The following is a 27091-nucleotide window of genomic DNA, read 5'->3' on the forward strand; positions in this document are numbered from 1 at the left end:
CCACTACAAATCCAAATCCAAAGGCTACCCAAGTATAGGTTAAGAGTATCCAAAATAAAGCTCCATGGTCCATGTTGTTTGCAGATGATAGTCTTGATTAATGAAACTAGGGGTGGAGCACAATCAAAGTTAGAATTATGGAGAATATCTTTGGAATCTAGAGATTTTATGATAAGAAAAAATAAGACAACAAAAAAAGTGCATCCCAAGGCCACAGGGCTCCTTGCTTTGTGAGGGTGGGGGGAAGGTCGACACAGCGTATGCAAGTTTACCTCTGCTTTTATGCACAGTGGTTATTTCCTTGGGCTTGAACTGTGACCAACCTGCGATAACCATATCCTTTAGGCCATGGTAAATTTAAACTACTTTGATAATATTAGCATGACTTGCTTTGGTTTTCAATAAAGAAGTTCAGACTAGCCATGTTATTCATTTATTTGAGTTGTGTTAACTGATATTGGAATTCCTTTTGAATTATTAGTGGTAGGAGGGGCTTAGATGAAAGCAAATTATGAGGGTCAACCTAAAACATAAATAACATAAGAGTTTGGGCAGAGAGAGAAAATAAAAAAGATCGGGAATGCTGAAACCAGGTTTGACACCTGGCTGCACTACAAACTGGCAGCTGCCACCTGGCAGTTCTGAAAAATCAGCAGCAGACACATAGTGCACAGCTGTCAGCACTGCAGGACTCCTGTTGCCACCAACGGTTATGGTCCTGCCATGTGTCCAGGCAGTCCAGCTGCTGTCTTGACTTTTCCAGACTGCAGAACAGCCTGAACATAGAAAAGAATACCCCAAAACTCTTGCTGAAAACCCTAGTTCTAGAGAGAGTGAGAGAGGGGGGAGGAGAGAGAAAGGGAGAGTTATCTCTGCAGAAAATCAGGGAAATTCAGAGAAAATCAAGAGAAAATACAGAAAGTTCAGAGGGGAACTTAGACTAAGTTGAAGAAGCTGAAAATCAAGGTAGGTGTTCTTAATTTTCATTTATTCACCTAGGGATTTTGGGTATTTAAAGGAAACAAGAGCAGAAACTTGTATAAAATTTGAATCCTAATAAGGAAGACTTAAGTTTATTATTTCTAATTACTTGATATGGCTGCATAATACATATGATTTTCTTTGGTTATCATAGTTACATATCCTGTTTAGTCGGGAAATTTTCATGTGATAGATATTCCTCTTATATTGCATGATGGTTTGTTATTGCATGAAATAGATGGCACCATGTGTTGTTGTGTGGCTATGACAGTGTGGAATTTGAGCAACCAAGGGATTCTGTCTCCCTTGGTTAAGGCCCTAAACCTCCGGAAGGTATTTCCGTGTTAAGCGGGGGTTGGCCAAGCTGGAATTTGGCACTTTTTAGTTGTTAAGATTTGATTAAAATGAATGGCCTAACTTGAAGATAGGTCTCTCCCTCTATTTATAATACAAATTTAAATACATTCTAATTACAATAATACCCTCACTAATTAACATACTAACACAGTCGATAATAATAATACTAAAAGACATATATAACCTCTAACACTCACCCTCAAGTTGGAGCATAAATGTCATAAGCTCCTATAGCTTGTTACAAATAAATCTAACACAAGCACCCCCAATGCTTTGGTAAACAAATCAGCAAGCTGCATGTCCGACTTCACATAAGCGGTGGTAACCAGCTTTTGCACAAGTTTCTCTCGAACAAAGTGGCAGTCAACTTCAATGTACTACATCTGCTCATGAAAGACAAGGTTGGAGGCAATATGAAGAGCAGTTTGATTATCACACATCAACTCAATAGGCTGAGAATGCAGAAAACTCAATTCTCCAACATGTTCTTCAACCAAACAAGCTCACAAGTAGTGTGAGCCATAGCTCAATATTCTAACTAAGCACTTGACCTTCCCATCATAGTTTTTTTCGTACTTTTCCAAGAAACCAAATTACCACCAACCAAGACATAGTACCCGGTGGTGGATCTCCAATCGGAAGGTGATCCAGCCCAATCTGCATCCATATATCCATGGATATAAGTGTTGACTCTGATCACGATATAAAAGAACTCTCCCAGGTGCACCTTTGAGATATCTCAAAATGTGAATTACTACGTCCCAATGACTTGTCCTTGGAGAATCTAGAAATTGACTCACAACACTTGTTGCAAAAGATATATCCGGTCGAGTAACTATAAGATAATTAAACTTTCCAACAAGTCTCTGGTATTGTCTAGGATTAGGTAGCAAATCACCCATATCCGACATTAACTTGTTGTTAGGATCCATGGGTGTATCAATCGGTTTACATCCCAACAAGACAGTTTCATCTAACAAATCAAGAACATACTTCCTTTGTGACACAATAGTTCCAATACGAGATCTCAATACTCCTATACCCAAGAAATATTTCCAACGGTCACCAATCTTTGGTCTAAAACCTAGTATGTAGAAAAAGTTTGAGACTCTTATTACCTTTATCATCATCGCCTGTAATAATAATATCATCTATATAAACAACAAGAAGGATCCTACCTGATGAAGTATGACAATAAAACACAGAATGATCCACAACACACCGTTGAAGACCAAACTCAAGTACTACAACACTGAAACGACCAAACCACGCTCTGGGAGATTGTTTTAAACCATATAAATCTTTCTTGAGCCAACACACTAAGTCTGATTCCCCCTAAGCAACAAACCCAAGTGATTGCTCCATATAAACCTCCTCCACAAGGTCACCATGCAAGAAGACATTTTTTACATCTAACTAATGCAAAGGCTAGTGACAAGTAGTAGCCACGGAGATGAATAGATGTATTGATGTAAGTTTTGCAACTGGAGAAAAAGTATTAGAATAATCCAGACCATACACTTGAGTGTATCCCTTAGCAATGAGATGGGCATTTAGACGAGCCACATAATCATTAGGGTTGACTTTCATAGTGTAAACCCAGCAACAATCAACCACAAACTTGTCAGGAGAAAGAGGTACCAAGTACCAAGTACCAAGTCCCAAGTACCATTGTCATGTACAACATTCATCTCTTCAACCATAGCATCCCTCCACCCTAAATGGGCTAAGGCTTTTGAAACTGATTCAGGAAGGGTAGTAGATGATAGAGCAGTGATAAAACAATAATAAGAGGGTTCGTCAAAAGAAACATAGTTGGAAATGGGGTGTTGAGTACATGTGCATTTACCTTTCCTAACATCAATAGGAGGATCAACATCATGGGAAGTATGATCATTAGACGAGGAAACTAGAGGTGTGGTAGTAGAAGCTAGAGGGGACTCTCTTCCTCGAATCCGCCATCGTGAATACACCTGCAAATTAGGATAATCAAGGCGATAAGGACTCAAGCTACATGGAGACTTAGATGGTCGGTTGGGCAAGGACAGCAACGTAGAATATGGAAGATTAGGCAAAGGAAGAGACTCATTGAGCTCATAAGTGCTTAGTGACTGGGTGTAGTAAGGTGTAGACTCAAAGAAGGTAACATCAGCAAAAACAAAGAAGCGATGCAGCATAGGACTATAACAACGATATCCCTTTTGAGTATACGAGTAGCCTAGAAAGACACATTATATAGCACTAGGATCCAACTTATCCACCCTAGGAGTTAGTTGATGAACAAAGGACACACGCCCAAATATACAAGGAGGAAGAGAAAATAAAGGTGAATTAGGAAAGAGAATGAAGTAGGGATACAAGTGATATGATCAGTGAAAACGGAGTCTATGACCTAAGAACTAGGACTAGATGTGCTGGATGACAGACATACTGTGTGATTACCTATTTGGGCAAGAGATGCAATGGGAAGAGAAACTTGTTGTGACACTTGATACTGCTAGAACTTGGAATACTCTTCCCCCCTACTAAATAAATCTGAACAGCTTTAGACCGTTGAACATAGTTCTTTTTGAGTTGTTATTTGTGGCAGCGATGCAGGAAACAAATTATTGGGATTCATAGATTCCATCCCAACACTCACAAATCAGCACTCACACCAAAAACAAGAAGAACAAACAAAACTAATCGGGACAATCACAAACTATGTGAAGCACTGACAACGACGGACGAGGTGAACAACTCACTGATGGATATAGTGCTGTCACAGCAGTCACAAATCAGCAACCACACAAAAAACAATAAGAACAATCAATAATCGGAACAATCATAAACCATGTGAAGCACCGACACAACCATAGACGAGGTGAACAACACACTGATGGATATAGCAATGCCACAGCCTCACAACTGAACATAGGAATGCTGCCACGGCTCCAAAAGACTCACAAGGAAGCCTTCACAAACCCTGAACAGAAATTAACAGAATACGGCAAGTGTATGGTCGAAAAAGGTTGAATTTTTTAGCAAAAAACTGGCTTTAACAGCTTGATAATATAGTCTAAAGAAGGAATCAGAGCATGGCAGAAGTAAAAAGAAAGAAAAAAGTGGCCAGAAGTGCTCTCATGCGCTGGCGTGTGGGATCGGCCTTGCCGGAATTTGGCCGGCGAGTGGAGTGCCCTCCGACAATGGGGTTTTGTGGGGTGGGTTGTCAGGGGGGATCTGATTATGGGTATATGGTTAATTTTGTGATTTAGTATGGGATGGAGGTGGATTAGGAAAGAACAGCTGCGGGAATGGTGTTTTCTAGTAACGACTGAGGGAAATAGGGTTTAAATAGGATCAAGCTTTGATACCATATTAAGATTTGATTAAAAATGAATGACCTAACTTGAAGATAGGTCTCTCCTTCTATTTATTATACAAATTAAAATACATTCTAATGATAATAATACCCTCACTAACTCTCATTAATTAACATACTAACACATTCAATAATAATACTACTAAAAGACATATACAACCTCTTAACATATTTCCACATCAAGCGGCGGTTGGCCAAGCTAGAATTTGGCACTTGTTTGAGATAAAATGTGCACTTAGTTGGGACAGCACTGCTATGTTGGAAAAAAATTGTGTAAATGCATGCTATTTGAATGTTTTGCATTGGTCACTTTAGATAAACAGATTGCTTTGAATAAAGATTGTGTTCATGCACCTTATGATCATGCATACATGTAAGAAATCATGCGTTATCCTTGTTTGCATAAGGGGGAGTTAAGAATGTCTACTGAGCTTGTGATCACTCACCTTATTCCTTAATCATTTCAGGTTCAAATTGAAGGAGAGCTCCACTCGTTAGGTTCTCCAAGATACTACCATTTTGACATGTATTACAGGTTGGCAAGAGGGCAATAAGGATATAAGCATGCGTTCAGTTTTGGGCCATTATGTATGTCGACTAGGGAGTGAGAAAAATGTTGTATGAAAAGTACAGCCCAATGTAAAGAGCTTGTTACTAAATGAAAAACATTTTAGTTTCTTATGTATATATATATGTTTTGTGTTTTCAACAAATGTTCACTTTTAATTGGATTTTAACTTGGTTCCAAATAATGATTTGAAAAATAAGTTCTAGCCTAGGCCTAGTGACCCCATTGAATTTTAGATGGAGTCACGGCTGGTCACGTGCCAAAAAACTAGGGACATGACACAACCGGTCACAAAGGAGCAACCTTATTATTGATCCAAAGCCCGCCCACACATAAGCAGAAAGAAGATAGAATTATATGAAATGTACTTTTTGTGTTAGGAGAAATGTTGGAGAAAATATTAAACTTGATGGTCAAGAAATTAAAAGCAATACTACTTTTCGATATCTTGGATCTATTATGCAAACTAAAGGAGAAATCGAAGAAGATGTTTTATGCAAAGTTAAAGCAAGGTGGGTAAAATGGAGAAGTGTTTTGGGCATGTTGTGTGATCATAGAATACCCTGAAAATTAAAAGGGAAGTTCTATAAGCTGGCTATGAGACCAACTATGCTATATAGATCAGAATGTTGGACAACTAACAAACATATTCAAAAAGTAAACATTGCCAAAAAAAAAATAACATTCAGGTGGATGAGTGATATAACATTCAAAGATAAATTAAGGAATGGACATATTTACAGTAGGTTAGGCGTAGCACCTGTAGAAGATAAGATAAGGGAGGGACAACTTAGATGGTTTGAGTACCAACAACATGGGCTAAGTAGTGCATTAGTGAGGAGGAGTGAGCTTGCTATTGTTAGCGGCAGTAGAAAGGGTGGGTGTAGACCTAAAATAATGAGATAGTAATGATTTAATAGCCCTTAAGTTGTTGAAAGAAATTGCCCAGGATTGTGCTAATTGGTGGAAAAGGATTCTGTAGCTGATCGCACCTAGTGGGGCTTAGCTTGGTTTGTTGTTGTTTTATTTAGAAAATTAATAGTATTTAGATAATAAAAAAAACACTGACTTACCTTGAGGTTTAGCAAAAAGACACTGACGTCCCTTGAGGTTTCAAAACTCCCACAGACATCCCTGACATTTGATTATTGGGACACTTACACCCCTCAAAACTCATGTCTTTTTGCAAAATATAGATCGTGGTTAGTATCTTTTTGGTACACCTAAGGGAAGATTTGTGGAATTCTTGAAACCTTAGGGGAGGTCCCTGAATTTTTTGAAACCTTAGGGAATGTAATTGTGTTTTCTCCAAACCTTAGGGGAGGCCTGTGCATTTTGCCCTAATATTTAAGTTTATTTAATGTTTCTTGTTTTCTATTCTCCAAGCATTGTAAGCCTATTAAAGACCTCTATGCATAGGTTTTATTCAAAGTTGATTTAGAACAAATATGTGCTTTAGCCTTGCATAAAGTAGTAGTAAAGAAAATTATTTTTATGAGGTTTACAATTTCAACTTAATTCACCAAAATTGCCAGTGTTTGACAAGGTTTTATGAATTTTAACTCAAACTCATGGGGTTTCAGGAATTCTACTTATGTTGCATCCGTTTTTGCACCATCTAAGTTAGTTTTTTAGTTTCAATTATTTAGCATTACTGTAGTATGTTAGTAAGCATGAGCTAATAAGGGTACAATAGTCGTTGTTATGTACATTAACACATTATAAATGGAGAGAAAGAGAGAGGCCTATCCTGTGATTAGGTTTTCTAATTAACTAAACATTCCCCACATGGAAATATAGCATGATCCAGAGACCTAAACCCTAAGGGTATGTTTGGTTCACAGATACTTACTACATTCTTGGGAATATGTTGTCCATGGCTTTGTTTTGGGGCTAGAACCCGTTGTGGCGAGAATCTTAAATTCCTAGGAGTGAAACATGGGCATCACATTCCCATGCTCCCCATGGGTAATTTTCATAAGAATCCCATTCCAATGGGAATCTTATTTTTTTGGATGAAATTGCCCTCACTATTTTAGCTAATTGGAAGTTAATGCCCCCATAATACATTATTGTTACACAATATAATTATATTTATAAAAATAAATTATTATAATAACAAAAAAAATTAAATCAAGAAAAAAACAAAAAAATATTATTATATTATAATAAGATAACATAATAGTTGAAAATTTGAAATCCATTATTTTGGTTACTAAGCGCTGAATTTTTTTCTTTTTTTATATGATTGTAGACCTTTTTAGGACATGGATTTAATTTGATAGATATTCTAAATATGTTCTTGTGCTGACAATATATATATAATAGCAAAAGAATATGACTTCATTAGAAAAAGACGAATGTCCAATAAGGAGAACAAGAAATCCTCCAAAACAAAAGAAAGAAAAAGGAGAAAATAAAACAATACAACAATAAAATGAAACTCAAAACAATCAGATTAACAAAGCCAACCAGTCCTATTCGATATCCGAAGACCTCAATCCTTTAAAACAACTAGAAAAAGCACACCCAAGTGTGACCACATAATGAATCTTCTCCATAGCAAAGGTTTGTCCATCTTTTTTTTTTTTTTTCCATAACATATGCGCATTTCTTTCAATCCATAAACCCCACAAAACTGTGAAAATCGCACACATCCAAAAAGCATGAGCATCCTTCCTTTTACCAAAACCAGCAAAAGAAGGCCAACAAATCCTTTCAGACAAACTCATTTCTCTCCCATAAAGACCAAAAAGCCAATTCCATGTATTCCAAGAAAACAAGCAGAGCAAAAAACAAATGAGATGCTGTTTTAGAACTATCACAACAAAGAAAAGAAAAAAAAAAAAAAAACCATATTTGAGGAGAAAGTGCCTTTGAAGGTATCCTATTTTGCAACAGATTGTTAGTGTTAACTCTATTAAGAATAACCAACCAAATAAAAGCCTTGATCTTTGAGGGAACTTTAACCTTTCAAATAATTCTATGGAGCAGAAAGGAGATATAAGCATTAATCAAGGAGTCGCAAAAAGATTTGCAAGAATAAACCCCCAAAGAGTCTAAAGACCAAGAATCCATCCCAAAGGAAGAGGATAAGAAGTTCCCAATAACATCAAGAAGGAAGATAACTCCTCAACCTCTCTATCATTCAGAGTTCTACGAAAATGAAAGTCCCAAGAAAATGAATGACCTTCAGAAATCGAAAAGAAGGAAACAACCTCATTATGACCTGAACTCAAACGATAACGATGAGGAAAAGAATATAATAAAGCAACATTACCCACCTAGAAATCTTCTCAAAAATGAATACAAGATCCATTACCCAAGACAAACTTAGTGTGAGGAACAAAGAGGGGGTAGACCTGAGAAATGCACCTCCACAGGCTTTCCAAAGAACATCTAATTTCTAAATTAGCATCACAACTGCTCACATGCACACCATATTTACTTTAATGACTCTACGCCAGAGAGAGTGTTCCTCTAAAGGAAAACGCCATAACCATTTAGCCAAAAGAGCAGTGTTTTTAGACTACCAACTTACCAAGACCCAAAACCCCCTCCAACCTAGACCTACAAACAGTCTCCCAGCTAACAAGGTGATCTCCTAGATAGACCTACAAATAAATAGTAATCCGTTTCAAATGCCAGCCAAGATTCCCAGGATGTATACATTCCTGGAAATCTTGTGATATGAACCAAATAAAAATAATCCCATGAGGTCGGCATCATTCCCAAAAGCGAGATGGGAATTTTGTTCTGAGGAAATATATTTGATTTCGTGAACCAAATTCCCCTAAGTGCTGCAACCACCACCAGACCAAGCCCCAAACCTCATAACCCTATGCATGTCCACCATTGTAAGAGGGTTGTCTACACCACCAAAGGCTTGAAACAGCTCCAGCAATCATTAGAAAACACAACAATTGCTGAAAAAGCGCACAAGGCTTTGTTAAGCCTTGTTTTTGGCCCAATCTATTTCTGCATTGCTTGTGTCCCTCTATAAGCTGTAATATCAATATGTGGGTCATGTTCTTTGTTCAAAGACCCAACCCTTTTTTAGTTTTTCACTAATGAACTTCGTTAATGATTGTTTCGTACCATTTTTGTATGTCAGTGGCAGTTGAGTTCCTAGTGGCTGTGGCTGCTTTATATCAGTTTATTTGTGATTCATTCCATTAGTTCACCTTATTCATGGTTGTTCTAGTTGTTTACTTTGTTCTTGATTGTTCAAGTTGTTTACCTTGTTTGTGGTTGGTCTTGTTTGTGACAACTGAGATGAAGCCCATGAATCAGAAGTATGTTCCCTTCATCACCATCCCAGATAACAACCAAGAAGTTGGAAAGAATTATGTGCAATGGTTTTAGGCTGTTGAGATCTATTTGAGATGCTTAGGCAAATTTGAATGCTTGTTTCAATCTAGGCCCAATAATGACAAACACAAATAGAAAGAAGTGTGGGCTCCGAAAGATCGTTGATTTGGGATACATATATTTGGATGTATGCAAGGACATCTGGGACTATGTCAAACTCTTATATTCCACAAACATTCTCGTATGCACAATTTCTCTATGGAGTACTCCACTTGGAGCAGGGAGATAGGAGTGTCACAAAGCTCTTTGCAGAGATAAAGGGTGTCCATGAGGAACTCAACGTCATGTAACCCTAACAACTTATCTCTATGAGATGCAACAGCAGATGGTGTTCTTCTACTCCTAGTGGGTTTGAAATCATTCTTTGGTCCCAGATTCTTGGCAATTTAGAATTTCCATCCTTTTTGTTAATGTTTAGTGTCGTGCCCTTTGTACTTCCTATAGCACCCATTCCTCGACACTGGTTCTAGTGTTTTAACCTTTGGATCTAAAAAGACTACTTTTGTTACAAAGGTGGTTTTTGTTTTCGTTTTCAACCAAATAGTAGTAGAAATTCACAAGGTAATTTGAGTAGTCAATGCAAAAGGGATGGAAATGGTAGAGGCCCCCTATGCAAGTGTACTTATTGTAGACATGGAAGTCATATGATTGAGTACTCATTGTGTAATCATTGTTTGTGGTTCAGCAAATGGGAAGCAGCATACTAATCTATTTTAAAGGAAGAGTATTCAAAGTTCCAACAGCAGTAGGCATCCTGGCAAGCTTCTCTTCCCATTACATCTCTTGCTCAGGTAGCTTTATGACTTGCTTTTCGTCCATTATTTCTCCCACTAGCCCTTGGTTTATAGATTTAGTCGCTCCTGACCATATGTCAGGTATAACCAACTTCTTTTCCACCCTCCAACATTTTGAAAGCTTACCACGTGTAACCCTCGCTGATGGATCCACTACTACCATTAAAGAAATGGGGATAGGAGGGGACAGTAAATCCTAATCCCTCCACCTCTCTTTTTTCAATTTTACATATTAACTTTCCCTTTAATCTTATGTCAATGAGCAAAATTACAAAATCCATGAATTATTCTATTACATCCTTTCCAGACAGCATTGGCATTCAATATTTGAAGACAAGGAAGACAATTGGGGGAGGACATGAGGCTAGTGGATTTTACTATTTTGACTTTCTATTTCCTCCTATTGCTAAATCACATTAAAAATTCCATTATTGACTTGGTCATCCTTCATTGGACAAGTAAGAATAGTTAGTTTCTACTTCGAGTTTTGTGCCTAGTCTTGAGTGAGTCTTGTCACTTGGGGGAACATAATCATGTTTCTTTTGCTTCCCAAGTCTAAATAGGCAGTTAGCTCTTACATGTTAGTCGATTTTGATGTTTGGAGTCCCAATCGAATTGTGTCAAAGTTGGATTTTAAGTATTTTGTCACTTTTGTAGATTACAACTCAAAGATGACTTGGTTTTATTTAGTAAAGGATCAGTCTGAGTTATTTCATATCTTTTATGCCTTTTGTTTTGAGATAAAGACTCTATTTCATTTCATGTCAAGATACTAGGGATAATGCTAAGGAGCACTTCATTACCCAATTCACTACCTATATGACTAAAACTAACATGACTCATGCGCCAAGCTGAGCCCATAGTACACAACAAAATGAAGTTGCATAGGAAAAATAGGCATATCCTTGAAGTCACTTGTACCCTATTGTATTGAATGAATGTCTTTTTAAAGTGTTTTGGAGTGATATCGTGTTCAGTGCCTACTCTCTAATTAACAAAATGCCATCTTCAATTCTTGGTGGTAAAATACCCTACTCTATTCTCTTCCCGAATGCTCCTTTTTTTAACTACCTCCTTCTATATTCGGTTGTTAGTCCTTTGTACATCAATTAACTATAAGAGTGGATAAGTTGGATTCTCATGCTATCAAATGTATTTTTCGAGGCTATTTGTGTGCTCAAAAGAAAAATATCTACGTTATAGTCCTATGGTCCTCCCTTGCATCCCTTTTTTTATTCTTGATGTTACCTTCTTTGAATCTAAATCATACTATTCTAATTTCTTGAGCCTGCTAACCTTGATGACCCCCTTCCTCTACCTAGCATTCTAAATTCTCACCTATTATCTCTGCCTAGTCATCCACCTACAACTTCATCTAGTTTGATGCCTTCTAGCTGCATGGATCATCCTAATTAATAGGAGTGCACACAACAATAACACAAGGGAGGAGAGCATGCTCCAGCTTCTGCTGCTACACCTTTGTTTCCCTTGTCTTCCAAGATGTTTTTCCTTTTGTTGTTTGGAAAGGTAAACCCGTGTGTACCCAACAATCCAATCTATAGTTTCATTTTCTATGACTTATTGTCACCCTACTTTGCTCTTCCTAACCCTGTTTTTGAAGCCTAATCCCATTATGAGCAGAGGATTGAGAGCAGCTGATACCTTTTATGCTTTGATAAGTTTGTGGTGTGTTGTTGCTGGGTGCATACCGTGAAGGCCGATTCTGATGGTTGTTATATGGCTCATCATGTTGCCAAAAAATATCCTCAGGTGTATGATTGGAATTTGGATCATAGTTAACCGAAAATTCTAAAACCTTTGCAAGCCACAAATTGTTAAGAACGTTCCTAAATGTGGTACATTTTTGTTCCAAAATGATCAATCTAATGATCCAAAGTTTTTTTTTTTTCTTTCTTTCAACAGAAAAAAAAAATACAATTTTATTAAGGAGTCTTCTTCAACCAACTAGAAAATCTGAAAAAAATAATAATAATAATAAAAAAGTAAAAAAACCAAAAACAAAAAAACAAAAAACAGCAGAAAATACCAAAGAAAGAAAAAAAAAAATCCAAAACACCATTACAAGAGCATTGCCTTCTAATTTCTAGTAAGGCTTGATAGCGGAAGACCCTTAAAGAAACCCAAAGCGTGCACTCACAAGGAGGCAAAGAAAATCAACCTATCCCACCAAAGTCATAAGCAGGTAGATTGTCTTCTGAAAATCCTACCATTCATTTCAATCCACACAGTCCAAAGGATTGAAGAAACATCTGCACACCATAGAGCTCTGTCATTCCTATCCTTTCCAAAACCTCTAAAATTAACCAAAAGCAAGTCTTTCACCTTTTCCAGAGCCACCCACTCTTCCCTTACCAAAGAGAAAAGGGCATTCCAAAGTTGTGATGCCACTTTGTAATGCACAAAGAGATGGGCACTTGATTTATTTTTTGCACGACACATGAAGCACAAATTAGGACTAAGAGCCATATAGGTTCTTCTCCTCTAAAGCATATCATGCGTGTTGATCTTTTCTAGGATCATGGTCTAGACAAAAGCCCGAGTCTTCCCCAGCATCTTAGATCTCCAAAGTAAGCAGTTCCAAGGAAAAGGGTTAGGGCAATGGGTTTTCAAAAGATGAGATAGAAAAGATTTAGAAATAAATATGCCTAAGGAATCCTTCTCCTACTTTCATCCTCACTAGAAAAATGAATGTAACATTTTTCATGCAACATATTTTTTATTAGTTAAAAGAGGAGAATTATCTCTCAGTAATTCTAGATTAGTCATTATTAATTTATTTTACAAAATAAAATTTTTCTTCTAGATATAGAACCACATGAACATCCTCTCTAAAATATGCAAGTGACATTACACATTATAAATGTTACACCAAATATAAGCATACCCAAAAATTCCACATTTTAGAGCATTTGTCATAGCACGATCCTATCTCACATTCTAGGTAACATTGGTTTAGATTATCTGGCACATTCTCCATGGTTGCCAAACTTGCCTCAATTTTCTTGTTCATCTCCTTAGCCAACACTTTATTGGTGTTTAAATTAGTTACATGTGAAGAATGCCTTGATATATAGATCGTTAGGAAGAGGTTTATATGGAGCAACCACCCAGGTTTGTTGCTCAAGTGGAATCAACCCTTATATGGTCTTAAGCCTGTAAGCCATCCCTTAGAGCATGGTTTGGTAGGTTGAGTGCAGTTGTGCTTGAGTTTGGCATTCAGCGAGATGCAGTAAGATCACATAGTATTCTACCACCATGTAATGTTGATAAGATTTTTTTTTTATTTTTTATTTTTAAAATTATGTACATAGATGAAATTGTGATTACTGGTAGTAATGATCAGCTATCTGAAGTCAATAGTGGCTACAAACAAAGATTCTAATTAAAGATTTGGGTCTCTTAAAAATAATTCTTAGGTAAGAAGTACCCATATTTCGCACGAGGATATCATCTTGTCACAAAGGAAGTATGTTCTAGATCTTCTAGACAAGACTAGGCGATTGAGATCCAAACCCACTAATACACCTTGGATCCTAATAGTAAATTACTACCAGATTTGGGTGATTTGTTGGCTGACATTGAAAGACAAACTCGTTAGGAGATTAAACACCTCACAGTCACATGACTGGACGTATCTTTGGCAACAAGTATATTGAGCTAGTTTCTTGATTCTCCCCAAACAAGTCACTAGGATGTTGTCATTCACATCTCATGATATTGCAAAGTGCATTGGGAAGAGATCTTTTGCATTAGAATTAGGGTCAAACTCATTCACGGTTAGACAAATGCAGATTGGGCAAGGTCACCCAGTGACAAGAGATCCACAACAAGGTACATATTGTTTTGGTGCAATCAAGTCATGAGTTGAAATATAGGGTCATGGAAAACACTACATGTGTACTCATTTGGCTAAAGAAAACATGTTGGAAGAACTTGGTTTTCCAAACTCTCAACCTATGGAGTGGATGCATGATAATCAAGTTTTTATTCACATTGCCTCCAACCCAATCTTTCGTCGAGCGAAGCATTGAAGTTGATTGTCACCTTGTTTAGGAGAAACTTGCGGAGAAGCTAATTACAACCACTACTGTAAAATTCAAATTCCAACTTGATTATGTATTCATTAAAGTTCAAAGGAATTTTGGGTTTTAAATCCATTTATAACAAGCTAGGAGCATATGATATCTATGCTCCTAAAGCTTAAGGGGGAGCATTCCTCAATCTCAATTATTTAGTATTGCTTCTATGTGTTAGTAAGCATGAGTTACTAAGGGTGTGGTGGTCATTGCAACAAATATGACACACATTGAAAATAGAGAGAGAGAGACCAATCTTGTGATTAAGATTTTGAATTTACTGAACATTCTCAACACAAGCACAATCAATATCCACCAATTTTCACCACCAACAATGGAGCCATGAATCATTAAAAAGGTTTGGGGGAGGGTTGTGATGTTGTGAAGGTGGCAGCAAACAACAATGCCTTCAATCTACAACAGGTCAAGTACTAGTCGTTTGAAGCCCTCACAACCACTATTGCATCTTTCCCTCAAGAGTACAAACTGTATTCATATACACTAGCCACCTAATGTTTTTTTCAGCCATTTGGGACCCCCTCTCAAGTGCTTCCTACCTTCATGCTTGTACATTCCCTTTCATCATCAAAATAATTATCACTTGCTAAAAGTTGTTGTCGACTATCGTAGCTCCTGACAAGAGCTTCTTTGAACCACAACAACACCATCAAGCTGCTGTAGGGTTTTGTTTGAAAACTAGATTTACCGCAGGCAACAAAGAAGAAGTTGATAACCCAAACTTGACCTGCTATAGCAAGGACCCAATTTATAACATGGCTACAATCAAAACCACAAACTTAAAAAGTTTGGCCCACCCATTTACTTGTTAACGCTTGGGCAGGGAATCCTTAAGTGAGCTTGATATCCATGAGCGAACACCAACTTGACACAAAAGCTTAAGCCATCTTGGGCCCATTCATGTATATAATTCGCTCCTCCTTTGCTCTCTTTTGCAACATAGAACACAAGTGGAATTTTCAACAATCTACCCCTCATTTGTGAAACTTACTCTTCCTTGATAGAAAGCCATCTCTCCCTAGGGAGCAAGCTCCATTCTCAAACAGCTTCTTAAGTGAGCTTAGATCCATGCGCTATGTGTCCCATTGCATTCCACATGCCTTTTGTATCAATCCTACCTTCCCTGTCTTGATCCCATTTGAACCCATCTACTTGACTTATATGATCCGTATTGTCCTTGATCACACATTTAGTCCTCCAACTCTTAGCACATTAGAAGAATACCTCGACTATATTGCTGCTCGCCAAGAATTATGAACCATTGGCTCTGACGCCACAATGAGAGAACGCACTTGTGGACTTGACATACATGAGTGAGCACTAACTTGACCCAAGGCTTAAGCCATTAGGAATCGGCTCATCTATGCAAATAAGCCACTCCTCCTTCACTCTTTTTTTGGATGTTGGACAACACTCTCTCACGAGTGGAATTTTCAACATTACTCAATTCTTCAATTCACATATCACAAGGTTCAGATCTTGCCTATAGCAATTAGAGGCACAAACAACATTACCTTTGCCTTTGGGCTGGAGAACTTAACCCAACTTAGCCCCACCATCCCTAAAAGAATGATGATTAATTGGGAATCTTTGGTAGATATGGAAAAGCTTGACATTTTTTATGCCAAAATAAGTGAACTTGAATCCATGCTCCACAATATCATATTCATTATTAATCTTGATTTGGATGTGATAAGAGAATCTTAAATAGATAGATGCCTTTTGTTGAGCCCATAAAAGATGAGAAAGTTCAAGAGGAGGAAATAATTAAGGAAGTTGGTGTTGCAATCGAAGACCTTCACAAAGTGGAAGTTGTTGAGGAAATTAGTATAATTGAAGATCCTCCAGATAAAATAATGGGTGCATCATAGTTGGAGAAGGAGGCAACACATTTTGTATTCATCATTCAAGGTAAAATTTGTTAGTTGCACCTCTAATGGCTTCTTTGACATACAATTTTATTTCATTTTGAAGCATACAAATTGTGTTTGTCTCTTTTATATCCACTTGTCATCTTCATTCTTGATCATGGATATTGAAATTCAAGGTCAAATTCTTTCCAAAAAGGGAAGAATGATGCAATACTCAAAACAGTGTAAGCTTGTAAAAAACTACTATGCACTTTTTTTAATCAAAGTTGAATTGAAATTAATTTGTGTTGGATTTTGGTTCTGCATCAGGTCGTTCACCCTTTTCTTCTAAGGCTGCATCTCACAACAACACTGATTTTGGACTTATTTTAAAAAAATAATGAATGCTGCTTTCAAATCAAAATCTATAACTGTACCAAACAGATCCTAAGTTGCCTAAACAACCATGAAAATGGTCTTTTGAAATGGATATTACCTTCTGGGCGAGTGTGAAGGACATCTGTCAATCAAATAAGAACACTATCAGGATGGGACACCAAAAAATGCTGATGGGACACTACATGGGCAAACAAGATCCTATCTATAACTATGATTTCAATATTCAAAGATACAAATGACTAGGCCAGGAAGCATCATAGATTCTAGAGTACATGCTGTGTTTAGAGAATGCTGAGGCACATTAGCTCTTGGAGAGTAAATGCTTCATTTAGACTGATAGCTATCATTATGCCAAATGAGCCCTAAGTTGCCAAAATAGCCTATTAAATAGTCATTTGAAACAGATATTAGCTTCTGGTGAGTCTGATTGACTTGTAGAAATCAAAGAAGAATGCAATTAGTAAGGGACACCAAACGTAGCCAATGGAGCATGACATAACTAGAACAGATCGGCATGTAGAGGCCTAGTAATGAATATGATCTCAAAATTCAAACAAATGAATGACTATGATATGAAGCATCATCGATGCTGGAGAGAATCCCTGGGCTGTTCTATTTCAAATGATCTTACCTATGCATATGCATGCACAGGGTACAACAGGTGTTAAATAATGTTTTGGAACCAAAAAATGGATTGGATTATAGGACAAGCAAACAAAAACATAAGAATCTCTTTCCAAATTAGAAGTAAGTGGCTCCCAAATATAGAGCGCAGAAACTAAAGATGTAGGGAAAATTAAGGGGCCAATGTTCCTCAAATTTGGAAATATATCAACTCTCACTTCAAATACATCACAGGTCTCATTCAAGATGAGCAGTTCCGAAAGTAGGCTCTCCAGTCCTCTTAGGCACATCTGATGAAATGGGAAAGATGAACATGGTACTCAAGTAACCTATAGCTAGCTGCAATATGTGATAGAAAATGGCAAATTGATTCACATGATTATCCATTTGCAATGAAAGCCAACAAGTGTCACCAGCTGAGGGAGATCTACAATGTGATTAAAAATTGAGGATCATAAAGGAATAGAACAGCCCAGAGGGAGATTTGGGCAATCAAGCCCTATACATGGACATGGTGTGAAGGATGAAATGCTCATTCAAACATCCATGTCACAGCTCAGTTAACAATTACAGTCATAAAAGGCAAGCACAATTCGAGCATCTAATTTTTATATGGAAATTTTCTGAAGAGGATCTTGAAACTAGAGATTTTTTTTCAGCAATCTAACAGAGAAGGTGGTCGAGCTTACTGTAAAACTGTCACATTCATATATATCCAGATATGTTATTGGTTGAGCCCATCGAGCTGCCCTATGAAAATGGTCCAGTCCTAAGAATCCATGCCCTCGATCATCCTCTGTGTTTTCCTCTTTAAGACCAACATCAGCAGGGCAGATTGTGTCTGCAAATCAATAATTATAAACAACATAGCTGAAGCAAAAACAATATTTTTAGCAATATAGCGTGTTCTATTCGATATAGGTAACTAGTATAGGGTTTTAAACTTCTAAACAATCTTGCATATAAAAAATTACAAATATTTGTTGGAGAGCGACATTTAAAAAAAATAGGAATATTACAAAAATAAGGAAAAATATTAATAGGTTGTGAATTCAACAACAACTTACTGATAGCAACTATTGCCTCAACTATAGAAAGGTAGTCATATTTTATCAAACTTAACAAATATACACTAGGGTGGCATTAGAAATATATTTGGGGAATAGAAGTTTAACAAACGAAAAATAATAGATTAGTGGGAAAACTGAAGCTCTATGAAGAATATAATATGATTCCATTTTATTAGCTAGTTGGGCCAATGTTTGCATTGTTCTTGCGATGTGCCTTTTCTTGCAGTGGCAGATCCAGAAATAGAGGTTGGGGGAGAGCCGAAGTATATGCATAAAAACATTATTGCGAATGTTTAATTTTGAAAATATTATGAGAAGAAAACGAAAATTTGAAGGAATCTATTTTTCCATATTCTATTATCAAGGAAAGTAAAAAAAGAAAACGAAAAATATATCAAATAAATGAACAAAATTTGATTTTGCACATAATTAATATTTAGTTTTTATTAAATTTTAATATTATTTGAATTTTTTTATTTTTATAATATTTAATATAGAGAGAAAATATAATGGAAAGGGAGTTTTTCATTATACTTATTATAGCTTTCATTAAGTTTTAGCTAAATTATCTACTCTTTTGACATTAAAAAATTAGAAAAGGAAAGGGCGTTAGTAATCATAATCAAGAGCAAATACATTCTAACAACAATAATTAAGAGTAAAAAAATAACATTATCAACTATTTAAAAACATACGAAGAGAAATTTTCACTAGAATCCTAGCTTGAAACTCCTTTTTTTCAGCTAAATTAAAACTCCAATCTGGAGGAGTCCTTGGGAGCCCCACCAGGCAGCACCAAAAAAGTACAGCGGTAGTAAAATCCAACCCAAGCATAAGGAGGAAAATCATTCCTTAAAAAAAATGCTTCAAAGAGGAGAAAAGAATTAGGTTGTAGATACAAAACAAGCGATTTATTTTTACAATCTCACAAAACAGCATCTACCATTTAGAACCACAATATTTACCACATAGATGTGTTTTAATTTTTACTCTTCTATGGTCATATTGTAATTAATTGATTTAGACTTTATATATATTTAATATTTGTTATAAAGGTTTAATAGCGGTAGCAATAAATTATTTACTTCTGGATAATAAAAAACTTTATAATGATTAAAGGAGGATACAATAACTAATAGTTTTTAATTTAAGTACAAAAAATAAGCATGCTTTTAATGAGATTGTTAATTTCTTTTAATTTAAATATACAATCAAGGAATTGTTAATTTTTAACTTTTATTTTTAATTTTTAATTTTTAATTATTTGAGTTTGGAATTTGAAAATTAAAAAGAGAAAAATATCAATTACATATTTTATATTTAACTAAGGAGGGCTCTAAGCTATGAAAAAAAAATAAGTGGGTTGGTGGGGCAGACAGGTGGGAAGAGGGGGCCATGTGTTTTGGAGCTCTAATGCAAAAGGAAAAGTTATGGAGGAGTTTGGGGGCAACTGCCCCCTCCAGCTCCTCCCTAAATCCGCCCCTGTTTGCGTGTCTTTTATTGTATATGAACCGGCAAGTACATTACAAATTCTCTGACCAATTCCAGATATAGGCCAGGACAAACTAGATTAAACAATGCATCCTACAGTATGTTTAAAATTTCAAAACCAATGGAGAAACTTCATTCTATCCAATTAAGAATTCAATGGTCACATATAATTTGACCTTAGGCTGGCTTCAACCAGACCCAACCAGCACAACGTGCATCCCGACTATTTACCTAAATGTTAACTCAATCTAAGCTGTATACTAGATTCAGTAATCTTTTCAAATTAGTAACCTTGAACTTCCAAAAAAATAATAAATAAAACTTAGCAAGCAAGAAACTGGCTTCTCCAACCATGCTTTAACTCGTAAATGAAGACCAACATATTTACCAAAACTCATACACTTATCATTGCCACTTCGACAAAAGTAAGTTAAACACAAACGTATGACCACCATCAGCATGCCCGTTCCCCCAACCACCCCCAAAACCTCACCAACCAAAAAACATCACTGGCAACCAAAAAACAAATTCACTCACTTTCTTCCAAAGGGAATCATAAAATCTAGTTATCCAAAGACCCAGGTTGGGTAGCAAAATAGTTCCCCACATAATAGGATCTTGATGTCAGTCTGCAATGCAGCACTGTCGTACTGGCTTATGTAACTGGGGTAGATGTCTGTCCAACTTGGGGTTAAAATTTTAAAGCACTCCATGGATTTTGGATGAGAAATAAAGCAAGGATCAAAATTCAATAATATCTTAAGTTTGAAACATCCATACACTTAAACAAACTCCAGAAACTAACTTCTATAGAAGTCAATGTTCAAAGTTAAAGTGTAAGACTTCGTGATAGATACATCAAGCTGTAATGCACTAGCATTGAAGCTCAATGAATCTCAATATCTTTCTTAAATTAAATTCATCACCTAATGGGACTAGAAATTAATTCAGCATAATTAAACAACAAAATGCAGCCTCATTTACGTCATACCCCAATTTTCACGTCACCCCACAAACATTTCGCAATAAAAGATGCTGCTGTATGATGAAAAGCAACTTATCCATCGTGCAAAGTTAGAATTACATAATTTTTCCGATCCAGCACCAAATAAAGCAAACCCACAAATTCCATCGCATAATTTGCAAAACCCACATGCAGAATTTAGTCAGCTCTGCATATGAAACTGAGAAAGTAGAAATTCTTTGGAATAGAAAAAATATAAAAGGGAATTCAAAATACCCATGAGAGAACAGGTTTTCTCGACAGCTTCAGAAGAGGGAGGTGTTCCTGTGTTCGTGAAATTCATCTTGCAGAGCTCGTATAGACACTGTATTGAAGAGCTCTTCCTTGTCATGCTTACGAGTTTTCGAAACACTGTAAAAAGAGATTTGTTTCTCGAAATTATTGTCATTCTGTTGAATGATTTTCGAGAATTTGAGAACGTTTTGGTGCAGAATGAAAATTCGAATAAAATGAGACAAGAACAGAACGGATGAATTTACAAGAAAATGCCTTCTCTATGTCGCCGATCGGAGGGCTGTGGCGACGCTCGGTCTTCCGTACTGGTGGCGAAGCATTGGTCAACGATTTTTTATGTTGACTGATAGTATGCTAATCGTGTGGTTGTGCTCACTTTGGAATAAAAATAATTACTTTTGTATTTCCATGTAGAGTTTAAATATATTTGTAAAACAAAATAATAATATAATGTCATAATTTGGTTTATAAATATTTAAAGTATGAATATTTAAAATTATTTATAAAATTAATATCTTGTTTTAAGTTATAAAATATATAGAGATAATATTATTACGACAACATGTAAATATAAAAGTAAAAAAACTTAAAAATTAAGATATGATACGACATAAATGCTCAAATTAATATATATAATTAATATTAAACCTTGATATATAAATATAGAAAATTAGTAATAAATGCATTTATTTTTTATTATGTAAGAAATCATAATACATGAATTCTACTAATAAAAATATCAATAAATTTATTACATTTCCTATATTGTGATTCGCTTTCAGAATCTTCATAATTATTATTTTTTATTTGTTTGATAATCAATTATTGAATTTTTAAATATTAAATAAATTTAAAATTTATTATTTTAGGAACTTTTGGGTCTATAATTTTGTTATAAAATATATTTTTTAAAACTTATATTATTATTTATCTAAATGAAATTTAATATTTAACAATAATTTTGGAAAATGTCGAATGAAATCTATTTATTTTATATTGAGATATACTTTTTGTTTAGTATCTATAATATGATTATATATTTTTATTTTTAATTAAATGTATTTTTTAGTTCAAATCTCAACCTATTTAAAAATTTTAAATGTAAATTTATGTAAATTTTACTGAATTTAGTTTGCATAGAAATGTTTTGCCTTATTTTTAAAGATAACAATATTTTTTTACAAAATAATTTCTATTAATTGTGCTTTAAATTTGTTTAGGTTTAAACATTTAACTTATACAAAATATATTTTATAAATGCAATTTTATCTAATATTTTAATATTTACATTTTCCAGGAATATTTTATCTTACCTTTACAATATAGAAATATTTTTCCCTAGTTATTCTATTTGTACTTTAATTAATTTATAATATGTAGATTTTATTGAGTTTAGTTTGTTTAGAAATGTTTTGCCTTATTTTTAAAAGATAATAATATTTTAATTTACAAAATAATTTATATTGTTAATTTTTTATATATTAATTGCTTGTACGAGTAGTTTTATTTTATTTTTTCTTAGCTAAATAAATTTTTTTTAGTTTAAACATTTAAGTTATCCAAAATATATTTTATAAATGTAACTTTATCAAATTTCATTTGAATTTACATTTTCTAGGAATATTTTATTTTACCTTTAAAATATAAAGATATTTTTTTCATAAAATAATTTATTGTATTTGTACTTTTAATAATTTATAAGATTTATTCTAGTTAGTGTCTGACATCCATTGCATATGATTGTGTGCGAATAATATTGTGTAAATATTTTTATAATTTTTACTTATCCAAAATTAAAAGTACAAAAATATCCTAACTTTAAAATTTTATTAACAAAACTATCCTAGCTTAAAATTTTTATTTTACATTTAAAATATTATTAACATGATTCCATGTGAATAATACTACATATATATGTTGTAAATTTTATTTTAACCGAAAAAAATATTCTTTAAATGTAATTTTAGTTAATTTTGATCGAATTAGTATATGGTATAAAGATTTACTTCTTTCATAAATATTTAGTCTTGATTTCAATGGATAAAAATATTTTTGTGTAAAAAATAACTTACACAATTTACATTTCTCTATACATAGTATAAATTTTTTTTTTTTTTATTACATAGAAATTTCAGCCACCAATAAGTCCTTCGGACCCCCTGATGCGGCACCAAACCTACGGATCAGCGTCCTCCCCCTAGGTCTCGCTAATCAGGTAAAGTCTGGAATGCAAACACGGCTTCCGTGCATCAATTGGACATTCGACCAACCCGACCCTCGGGACACATCTCCATTACCATACTAAAATTTATTACTTTTTAGTATAGCTAGTGTACTTTTAAAAGATAAGAATACTTTTATCCACAAAAAGATTTACATTATTATGATTATTGGATTACGCACCGAGTATCCAAGTGTTCGTTTTACGGTCTACGTGACTAATCATGCGACCTTTGAAATTGACCCCATAACTCCAAAGGGAGGATAAATTCAGGAGTCCAGGAGTGGAAATGAGCCTGGGAGGATTTGAATACCTGACCTTGTAAGAGGCACTCCCGTAGTCCGCACTATCACCTGAACGACACCCTGGGGATAAAAAGATTTACATTATTCATACTATATGTAGTGTAGAAATTTATTTCTATTATGAATTTTTGTTCTTACTTTCAAAAGATAAGGATATTTCTATTCACAAAATAATTTATATTATTGGTATTTTTTATAGAGACACATACAATGCATAGGACTTTACAATTATAATTGTCTTAAACACTCAGTATTGTTTTATTGCTATTATCTTTTTGTTTGCGACATCTTTATTAAGATACGATAACAATTGCCTGACTTGACATTTGCCTAGGCACATGACAAGTAAAGTGAGTCACTGCAGCATTTTTCATAACAATTATACTTGACGAGGCAAATAAACTATTGTTAAGTCAACTGAGGTACGAAAAGAGAAAATTGTCTCGATGAGGCGAGTCACTCATTACTCAACCATCCAAAGAAATCACAAGTGGCCACTCAAACGACAGAGGTCACTCAATCATCAGTTTATAAAAAGTCACCTAGTCATCTAAGAGGTCGCTAAATCATCAGACGACAAGACAAATAAGCATTAGACAATTATGTCAACTATAATAAATTGAAATAGTACAAATTTATTATTAAGTTTTAATGTTTAGAAACATATTCTATTTTTAGCATTTAATATTTTGAATTAATACTTGTAAGTGTAGAAATAATGTAGGTTTCAGCGAAACTTGGGGGCGAAGGACGCTAATCTGTAGATTTGGTACAGCACTAGGTGGCCCGAAGGGCTCGTTGGTGGCTGGAGTTCCTATGTAATAAAAAAAATAATAATAATAATGTAGGTTTCACTTGAGAAGATATAAATATGCGTCATTGTTATTCTAAGAAAGAGATGACCCGCTAAATGCATATAATGGTTATCATAAGGACTATATCTACGGTTTAATTCAGCAAGCATAATGCAATAATCTAATGTTAAACAAACCTCAATGCCTTTTAACTCTCTTATCCCTTTACCTCTTTTTCTTTCACTTTCTTCTCCCCTTAATCTCTTTTCTCTCTGTCTCCTTACCTGTTCTAATATAAGCTCCCATTTGAGAGCACTTTAAAAAAAAAAGTGCTTATAACATTTATTACTTAAAATAAATATTTTTTTGCAAAAAAAAAAACATTTGGCTAGTATTATAATAAACACTAATTGTAAAAAGTGTTTTTCTAGAACCACTTTTTTGAGAACACTATTTAAATAATATATAGGAAGCAATTTAAGATTGCTTTTGACCACTTATATGAGACACTGTCCATAGGCAGGGTCAAATTTGTAAATATGAGAAAATTTAATAGCTATTTTATAAATTAAATAATACATTAGAAGATGATGATATATTATTTTATTATGTAGTATAATATATTAATTATTAATGAAACATAATTCAATTTGGGAATAAAGAAGAAGAATCATCTATTAATTTAAATTAATATTAAAAATTAAAAATAATAATTTAATTAATAATATTATTTTTACATAAATTAATATGATAATCTTATGTTATAAATATAAACTAAGAACAAGATTATTGTTAATAAAAAAATAATATTATATTTTTAAAAATTAAAAGAACATTTAAATGTTAATTAAAAACAATAGTTAACCTAATTATTTATTAAATTCTTAAGCAAAAATTAATCATATATTACTTTATTATGCATCATAACCTATTAATTGTTAATAAAATATAATTAAACTTTTAAAATAAATAAAAATAACCATGTATAAATTTAAATTAACATTAAATAATGTAAAAAATTAATTTAGTTGTTAATATCATTTTAACATAAATTAATGTGATAATCTTATGTTATAAATATACATTAAGAATAAGATTATTGTTAATCAATAAATTATATAATTGCAGTTAATATAAAAATATTTAAGTTTTAATTAGAAAATTAATATAATTATAACTTAAATTTTTATTATAAAAGTATTCATATTTTATTTAAAATATAGTTAAAAAGACATATTAGTTAGTATAACCCAGTTTTGGATTGAACAAAAACTATTTATTAATTTAAATAAATAATAAATAAATTCAAATTTTAAAATTAATTAATAATATTATTTTTATCATAATTTAATATGATAGTAATATATTATAAATATACAATAACAAGAAGATTATTATTAATTAAAAATAATGATCTTATATTAATTTCTAATAGAAATATTTAAATTTTAATTATAAAATATTAAAATAATTACTAATGAAATTTTTAATTAAAAATATTAATATTTGCAATTTGAAAATAATCATATAGTACCCTATAATAAATATAAGCATTCAAATACTACTTATTTTAAACACAACCAAACATCATTTGTAATTTTTAACATTTTTCTACTTCAACACTTAAATTCAACACTTTTTTTCCAAAAAACACTTCCGCATGAGTGTTGACTTTTTGAGTTCGATATCTGTTTTGATGTTGACAAAACATCTATATCTTATGTGTGCACTTAGTGTGTCAACAGACTTACATTTCAGCACAGACATAAGATACGCGAAAATGGAAGTCTAATGTACTTAAAGATCATGCATTTCAGGCGAATTTCATGTAGAAAAGTAAAGAAGAAAGAAGATATTTGTTTATTTCAATTGTAATTGCATTTGATTTTATATTTTGGTCTATAATAATGCAGTGTATGCATGATGTGAATGGAAAACTCAACATGACCTTAGAATGACTTTAGGACACTAACACTCAACAAAAATCCTTTTTATAAAAGCTAAAATTAAACAAAGGATTTTAAAATAACTTCAAGGTTAAAATTAGGGCTTACAAAGACTTCGGTCAACCGACGATTATTTTTTGGCTTAGTTAAAAAGCCTCAGTTGCCCAACCCCTTAACCCCTTATGCACTGAATGACTCGATCAACCGAACCATGCCATGTGAGGCATGTGCTATGCAAGCTCGGCTGACCGAACTAAAATGAACATACTATCCATGGCCGACCGAACTTCAAGACTGACAAACAAAATCTAAGCCTCGGTCGACCGAACTCATGAAGGTTCGTAAATCGTCTTGGCTCGTCCGATCGATCGCCTCTCACGGCCAACCGAACTCTAAAATTGAATTCAAAATTCTGTGTGTATTCGACCGACTAGCCCTATCCCGTAGTCGACCAAACCTCTCGCGTTCAACTAATTTTTAACGTTAATCAAGCCTTAATTTTTCATTAAACAATTATAAAAATACACAGTGTATCCCCAATGGTCATTTTTTACCAGAGTCTATATATACCCCCTCATAACTCCTG

The 27091-nt window shown here is 34.1% G+C and overlaps 1 protein-coding gene across 4 annotated transcripts in view; it reads right to left on the reverse strand.

Annotated features, from left to right (window-relative positions):
* LOC131146113 (plant cysteine oxidase 3) overlaps nt 1-21602 on the reverse strand; it is a 34831-nt gene extending 13229 nt beyond the window's left edge. Inside the window, exons 1-4 of one of the 4 annotated variants that reach the window (XM_058095464.1) lie at nt 21485-21602; nt 21222-21356; nt 18110-18261; nt 16894-16917 (exon numbers count right to left, since the gene is read on the reverse strand). In XM_058095464.1, coding sequence (XP_057951447.1) covers nt 16894-16917; nt 18110-18261; nt 21222-21336 — 291 coding nt within the window. In that variant the 5' untranslated portion in view covers nt 21337-21356; nt 21485-21602. Of the gene's footprint in view, nt 1-16893; nt 16918-18109; nt 18262-21221 lie in introns of all 4 variants that reach the window. The other 3 variants (XM_058095465.1, XM_058095463.1, XM_058095466.1) reach the window with 3 other exon arrangements.
* Between the last annotated feature and the right edge of the window lie 5489 nt (nt 21603-27091).

The sequence above is a fragment of the Malania oleifera genome, chromosome 13 (assembly GCF_029873635.1).
Source record: "Malania oleifera isolate guangnan ecotype guangnan chromosome 13, ASM2987363v1, whole genome shotgun sequence".
Taxonomy (NCBI): Eukaryota; Viridiplantae; Streptophyta; class Magnoliopsida; order Santalales; family Ximeniaceae; genus Malania; species Malania oleifera.